Source organism: Sesamum indicum, linkage group LG7 (genome assembly GCF_000512975.1).
Source record: "Sesamum indicum cultivar Zhongzhi No. 13 linkage group LG7, S_indicum_v1.0, whole genome shotgun sequence".
In the NCBI taxonomy this organism is placed as follows: domain Eukaryota; kingdom Viridiplantae; phylum Streptophyta; class Magnoliopsida; order Lamiales; family Pedaliaceae; genus Sesamum; species Sesamum indicum.
The window spans coordinates 9,851,152-9,858,854 of NC_026151.1; the positions used below are offsets into that span (position 1 = coordinate 9,851,152).

Genomic DNA, 7,703 nt, shown 5'->3' on the forward strand with positions numbered 1-7,703 from the left:
TGATGTCTGAATTTCTCATCGGCTAAATACGCATTTCAAGTGAACTTGATTGTGATTGCTTTGTAAAGTTGTTTGATACTCATCAGGCTGAGCTTCGACATATTGTATACACTTGGAGTTGGTAAAATTCACTTCCAAACATACTGCAAGCATGGTGTTTGGAGAAACTTCCAAGGTTTTAATCGATGTTTGTTCTGACAGTCTCTAACAGGAAAAACAATTCTTGCAGTAAAGCAAGTGATCATATATTTATAGTAGGAAAGATCTCAATTTCTTGCACCTAAAAATGCTAAAACTCTAATCATTTTGGCCATGGCATGTAACTTCCCACATAATACACATCTCTGCCATCCCAAACAGGGTACTCAAGAATAGAGTTGACACCATTTGAACTAATAAGCAACATCTGCTTTCAGAAGATTGCCAATATACCTTAAGAGTCCCAACGACTTATATGCATGATGAAGAGAATAAAAGAGGAGGAAAAACAACAATGGTATTTGTATGCATTAGGAATATGAAAACACGAAGCTGAAATTACAGTTCAATTACGATTGCTCTCCAATGTTTGACATCGACGTGCTGTACTTGTACTTAAGGTATGCTTTAATGAAGGGATCTAACTCACCATCCATTACGGAGGCAATATCTGACGTTTCATGTCCTGTACGTACATCTTTCACTAACTTGTACGGGTGGAATACATAGTTGCGTATTTGTTGGCCCCACTCCGCCTTCACAGCATCTCCTTTAATTTGCTTGATCTCAGATGCCCTTTGCTCTTCAGCTATGACTAATAACTTTGCTTTTAGTCTGCTCATAGCTTTGATCTTGTTAGCCAGCTGACTTCTCTCTTCTGAAATAATAGAAGAGGAAATACCCTTAAATAGGAAGAAACCTTCGGGCTCTTCTCATTATGAGGATTTTATGGAATGAAAACTTATGGTGGAGCATATAATTGCTGCAACATTCTCTTGGTAATGTTTATTACACTGACCAAAACTAGATGAAGTGTACAGATAAGCAGAAAGAATAAATAACTTCATAAAGGATGATACAGTAATATTGAAATACGGAATATTTGTAAGATCAAAAGTCATGTGCATGTATGAGGTTGACCTGTGCAACGAACTGTCACTCCGGTGGGTATGTGGGTTATTCGTACTGCAGTTTCAACCTTATTAACATTTTGGCCACCTTTTCCACCTGCTCTAGAAAAGCTGATCTCCAAGTCTTCTTCTGGTATTTCTACATCCATTGATTCATCGGGAAGAAGAGGCATCACTTCAACACCAGAGAAGCTAGTCTGAAAGAAATCATTAAAGGAAATACACGATGAAGTTTTCTAACTAGGCAAACAGGATCGGGCCCAAAAAGTTGAAGCCTTCAGAGCTATGTCAAGATCACCTGGCGGAGACCTTTGGCATTGAATGGGGACTGTCGAACGATACGGTGGGTTCCTTTCTCACCAGACAAGTATCCATAGGCGTATCGGCCCTCTAGTTCAATAGTAGCAGATTTGATCCCAGCTTCTTCTCCCATGGACTTCTCGACTACTTTTGTCTTGTATCGCTGCTTCTCTCCCCATCTTATGTACATCCTGAGAAGCATGTCAGCCCAATCCTGCACTGGAGTTTATGAAAGGAATTTAAAGAAAATGATGCACAATTTTTTGAGTCAATACTTATACAGTTAGGACATACTTATGTCTGAATTTCCACCCATAAAATATCCAATCAGTAGAAAGACAGAAAATCCAATTAGTAGAAAGGCCTAGCTTGAAGTTACATACAGAGGACTTAACTTATGCTTAAAAGCTTGCACTAAGTTCTAGATTAGAGAAACTCAACATGTAAAAGACCAGAACTATACCACATTTGAAGCGCCTCTTACTCTAAAATATGCTGGCTAAATAATAGCTGAATTGATGTCATGGAAGTAGCTTAGTAGTACATAGCGGCATCCACATTGGAAATGCATACAATCTTTATGCTTAAAGCGGGTCCAGTACTGTAGCTCGAAATACGGTCATTCATTGACATGGAAATGAGTTTGCAAGTTAATTATGTATTTCTTGTCACATAACCAGAACTGGGGTTACCTGGGCATCAGTACCCCCTGCACCAGCTGTAATGCTGATAACAGCACCTTCTTTATCGTAGGGGCCAGAAAGAAGTTGAGTCAATTCAAATCGGTCCAATTCCTTCCTCAATTCTTTAATGATACTAGCAGCTTCTTCTAGGAGTCCGGTGTCAATTGAGTCCATCTCCTCTGTAAGCTTTACTATTGTTTCCGCTTCTTCAACCTGTATTAGGATATGCTAATTTTAGGCACTTTTGAAAGTAAATGTTAAAGTTTTATCTTCAAAAAAGTTTATCTTCACAATCTAAATGAAACTATTCCGAATTAATTGATCAAGTTTCACAAGATGGAATTAAAGACCTGCGCTTTGAAGTCGTCGAGAAGTTTTATTTTTTCTTTGACATCAGTCAAAGCCTGGAGCGTCTGCTGAGCTTTGACACGATCATCCCATAGAGAACTATCAGCTGAGGCTTCCTCCAGATCTGCAAGACTTTCTTCTAGCAGTTTCAGACCAGCAGCAGCTCTAATCTCTTCTACACGCTCTAAGGTAGTCTCCACTTCTTTCCTCAAAGAATAGAAATCTGCCAATAGTATTTAACCATTATGCTCTTTTTTTGTCTGCATGAATATGTGATCATAGATTCATCTATACTATTTCAGGCTCTCAGTAGAGTTCTATTTATCAAGGTCTTCACCGTCTATAACAGATCTCTGCAAGTTCAAGAAAAGACAAACCAAATGCATTTTGTACATGACAAGAGGAACATCTTTATAAAAGAGTCGTCTTCGTTAACTTGAATTTGGCAATGTTCAGGAGAGATGATTCAACTTCCATGGGGTCCTTGAGGTTAAACATCGAAAATAGGCACTTACTCTCATATAGCTTGCATGGACAATATATCTACCCAAATGAATGCTGAAATGAACATTTTAAATGTTACCGGAGCAATTAAACTCATTTCCCTATTTCTACCTAGAAAATCCTTTCTTAACAAACAAAGAGAAAATTAAGATGGCACTAGCACACGCATCGTCATCCAATTACTTAACGCTACTTGACACAATCTTACTGCTCATCATATTCATTTGCAAACCTTATACACAAGGATAAATGCATGGCAAACACTTAGTAAAGCCCACTCACTAACACATACTTACGCACGCATGTTGAATAGTACCTTGCATTGCCCATTCACTTGTTTCAGCACTTACTCCCACCTCAGGTGTTGCAAACAGCACCTTGCTGCCTTCAGTTGACAATTCACAAGCACAAACGATCAAGAGAAACATCAAAATGTTAATTTCACTAATGAGGGGGCAAAACGTCAAAGAGCAATGAAGTTAGCAATGAAACAAAGTTGGCCCATCAGATTCATCAGACATAAAAAGAAAGTATAAGAATTCCATCAGTGTTTGAAGAGAAAGATACATTCTTGAGCATCATTAGTATGGAACAAAGATGGAAACATGGCATGTGTATGCATTTATCATTTTCCTTGAGTTCGACAGACTCAATTCATAAATATCTTAACTAAAGAACCTGCAAACAATGAAGTTCGTGCTGCAATTGTTGTGCCGTGCATTAGCATTTTCATACGTTCTCCACGAAACTCAACAACAAGAACCTTTGCATGAGGAAATTTTATATAATATAGTCAATAAATAGAGCTAGATCCATAAAGTTTAGGAGAAATAAACTCGCAGTTGTCATAACTAAGTAGTAGTATATCACAATAGCACAACAAACACAACGCCATCTCCTTGAGCATATCCTACATGCATTGAATCAACACAAAGAAATACATATTCCCAAAATTAAAACTACAATAACTGCACAAGGAACAATAACTAAAAGAAATCCATCAAGATCTCAACAAAGGCACAAGTTCCACATGATAAGCAACCAACAACGCATCCTGTACCCATCAAGTTCAACGATTCTATCACCCTCGCACAAAGAAAACCCACGTCATATTTTGCTTCAATAAGATGAACCATGCACTCTGCAGACACAAAAGGGACTCACCATTCCGATAAGAAAATGATGTAAACTGAAAGCGTGGTAATTGCGATGAACGGCTACAAAAGAAGTAGTTTGACAAGGAAAGCGGCGATGCCCGAGAAACTCCGAGCTTTGTGCATGACGTCGGTGTCGGGGTTGCTGAATTTACTGATTTTGTGACGCAAAATGGCTGTAGTTGGTGTGGTGTTCTATAGCTCAGGGCAATAGCAACGCCCACCATTGCTGTAGCTTGAGAGAAAGGGGAGAGCCCCCGAAAAGGATAAGCTGCTGCTTTTATCCTATGAGTTTCAACTGAAGTTGCTGTTTGTTCCGTGCGACTTTAAAATGAAATTGCTTTTTCTACTTCTTCTTTTAAAACTGAAATATAATCTGAATTAATTTGAGGGGAAAAAAAGTGGATTTAAAATTATTGGTAAAATCTTTTCCTAATGTTTTGTTTGTTTATTTAATTAACAATTCCTAATGTTTTGTTTGTTTATTTAATTAACAATATTACATAAGTTGCTAATAGAGTTTAAGTGAGTAACACACGCTTTTGGTGTAATCATAAGTCACAATTATTACATGACAATTTTCAACTAATTAAACTATGACAAGAAATTATGAGAATTGCAAGAACCTCTTTTTCAACTCAAATATTATCACAATTACAGGATTGAGAGTTCGAATTTTATGAATATAAATATTTAATTTATTTTAATAATTATTTGTTCACTTTAAAGATATTAATTGATTTATAAATATTTATATATTATGTAATAAATATTACAATAATTGGTTAATTATTTGTATATCGATCCTAAACTTTTTGAAATATAAATGAGTATCTAAATAAATAAATAATGTAATGTCTTTATAGCTAAATTCATGCCAACATTTGCTTGTAACTTTTATTTATTTAAAATAAAGATTGGGACATAATTATATATCTACATTATATAAAAAGAAAATACGTTTTTTCCATAAGCGGTTGTTTGTGATATAATTATATTAATTTTTTTGTCCTTAAATTGGTTTTCTTTTCTTCTAAAAAAGTGGTTTTATTTTTTTAGATATGAGGTGTTGATTTATATATTTTATTTTTATTTTATAAGATATTGTAAAGCACATATTATTTATTATATATATGTAAAAATAACGTGCCACAACAACTAGTTTATTTAAAAAAATAAATTACAATGAGCTCCCCAAAACTTATCATAATTACATATATATCCACCCCATAAAATTAACTGTTATTTAAATCTTTATGAGAATAGAAGATATTTGTAATTTTTTAAATATATTTTGACATATTCTATTCATAAATAAAGATATAAGAAATAAAATTGGCGTAGAAATGTATATGAGAAAGTGAAACTAAATTGCAAAAGTTTTTATCAATTAGAATTGAAAATTTTCAATAAAATTGGACTAAATTTTCGAAAATGCTAAAATAGTGTACGATTGAAAACGAGATTTTGGAAACCTCATTTGCAATTTCTCTCTTAATTATGATTCTTTAGATGAAGACTCAATCGACGACTCGAATTCGTTTTCTTCTCTGAGCTCGAAATGAGCGCTGCCAATGGCGGAAATGAATCAGCAGCCGCCGCATCTCAACCCCAAAACAGCTGATGAATGGCAAAGCTCCTCCGATTCAGAACGCTTCTATTATCACAGTTCCCTAAGCTATGCTGGGTTTCATCTCTTTCTTCTCCTTCTTCTTCTTCGGACATGAAGGCTTGTAAATACGCCAAACAGAACTCTCTGTCTGCCAATATCAGGGATAAAGCTCTTTACTTGCTTAACTGCTGTAGGAGTTCAAACCACCTCTTTCAAATCCAAGCCCACTTGATTACTTCTGGTCTTTTCCAAGACCCGTCTTTCTCCGGCCGCCTTTTGAAGCTCTCGTTGAAGTTAGTTGATGATTTGGGCTATACATTCTTGATTTTTAAGTGTATTAGTTTTCCTGATGCGTTCTGTGTTAACACTGTTGTAAAGAGCTATTCTTGCAGCGGGTATCAAAGAAAAGCTGTGGATTTCTATGTTGATATGCTGAGAGGTGGTAATTTTAGTCCTAATAGCTTTACTTTTCCACCGTTGATTAGTGCTTGCTCTAAATTGGGTTGTTTGAGTTTGGGGCAAATGTGTCATGGGCAAGCTCTGAGGTTCGGGGTTGACAATGTTTTGCCGGTGCAGAACTCTTTGGTTCATTTTTATGCTTGTTGCGGGCTCATGGATGTCGCCTGGAAAGTGTTTGATGGAATGCTGACTAAGGACTCTGTTTCTTGGAATACGATTATTGATGGGTTTGCCAAGGTTGGTGAAATGGGATTAGCTCATAAGTTGTTTGATACAATGCCCGAAAAGAATGTGGTTTCTTGGAATGTTATGATGACTGGGTATTTGAATTTCCGGAAACCAGGGAATGCATTGAAGTTGTTTAGAGAAATGGTGGTCCAAGGATTTGAGAGTAATGATACGACTGCGGTGAATGTGATTGCAGCTTGTGGGAGGTCTAATAGATTGAAGGAAGGAAGATCAGTTCATGGATTTCTTGTTAAGGCATTTAACAGTTCAAGTTTGATTATTGATACCGCTTTGATTGATATGTATAGCAAATGTGGACGGGTAGATCTTGCTCAGGTAATTTTTAATAGGATGCCAAGCAAGAACTTAGTTTCCTGGAATGCAATGATTTTGGGACACTGCATTAATGCAAATCCACTTGATGGGCTTAATCTGTATTCAGTAATGGTGGATAGAATTAGGTGTAAAGATGAATCGGCTGTAAAATTTGACAAGGATGTAAAGTTAGATGAAGCAAGTTTGATTCTCCCTGAGGAAGTTACCTTTATCGGCATTTTATGTGCTTGTGCCCGCAAAGGAATGTTGACAGAAGGGAGAGACTATCTCTCCCAGATGATTGATGTGTTTCATGTGAAACCCAATTTCGCACATTATTGGTGCATGGCTAACCTCATGGCTAATGTTGGTCTAATGCAAGAGGCTGTGGATATCTTAAGGAACATTCCAATCGATGAAGATGCGTCTCCAGAATCCTCGTTGTGGGCAGGATTATTTGGGTCATGTCGTTTTCAACGGGATGTGAGCTTAGCCGAACAAATTGCCAAAGGCTTGATTGAGCAAGATCCTCAGAATTTTTCCCATCACAATTTGCTGGTTAACATTTACGCAGCAGCAGGTAGATGGGAAGAAGTTGCCAGGACAAAGGAGTTGATGAAGGGAAGGGGAATTAAAAGAGTGCCTTGTTGCGGTCTCAAGGACTTGAAAGAGATAGTTCAGAATGCCAAAGTGGGCGATACACAGGAGAAGGATTTACAAATGGCATTGATGGAGTGAATCATCAGCTCTTGAATATCCTCTGCTGATTATGAAATTGTCACTTTTAAGACTGTAAAAAGTGGCTTGTTTGGATCCCCATTCTTGGCATTTAAATGAATCATCATCCTCGTATCACCATGATTCTCAGTTCAACAAGTCCTTGGGATCTGCATAAAGCCCCTCCATATGTCAGGGATCAGATTTGGCTAATGAGAATGTAAAATATCATCAATTGATAACAGATTTATGTTTTCTTAAAAGTTGATGCTCC

At 36.7% G+C, this 7,703-nt stretch overlaps 2 protein-coding genes across 2 annotated transcripts; one reads left to right on the forward strand and one right to left on the reverse strand.

Moving 5' to 3' along the window:
* On the reverse strand, positions 394-4,365 carry LOC105166872 (peptide chain release factor PrfB1, chloroplastic). The gene is made up of 7 exons (XM_011086373.2): positions 4,109-4,365; positions 3,261-3,329; positions 2,443-2,663; positions 2,102-2,305; positions 1,408-1,623; positions 1,120-1,306; positions 394-856 (listed from the first exon to the last, which is right to left on the reverse strand). Exons 1-7 carry the CDS (start codon positions 4,323-4,325, stop codon positions 549-551), a joined length of 1,422 nt encoding a protein of 473 aa, XP_011084675.1. The 5' UTR covers positions 4,326-4,365; the 3' UTR covers positions 394-548.
* On the forward strand, positions 5,726-7,450 carry LOC105166936 (pentatricopeptide repeat-containing protein At3g51320). The gene has a single exon (XM_011086456.1). The coding sequence runs from the start codon at positions 5,726-5,728 to the stop codon at positions 7,448-7,450; it is 1,725 nt and encodes a 574-aa protein (XP_011084758.1).

Bases quoted from the DNA above. Each gene is read 5' to 3' on its own strand.
- LOC105166872 (XM_011086373.2), bottom strand. From the start codon at position 4,325: ATGGTGGGCGTTGCTATTGCCCTGAGCTATAGAACACCACACCAACTA. The intron at 2,664-3,260 runs GTACTATTCAAC...TACTATTGGCAG, and splicing joins AAGTGAATGGGCAATGCAAG to ATTTCTATTCTTTGAGGAAA. The intron at 2,306-2,442 runs GTCTTTAATTCC...ATCCTAATACAG, and splicing joins TCGACGACTTCAAAGCGCAG to GTTGAAGAAGCGGAAACAAT.
- LOC105166936 (XM_011086456.1), top strand. From the start codon at position 5,726: ATGGCAAAGCTCCTCCGATTCAGAACGCTTCTATTATCACAGTTCCCT.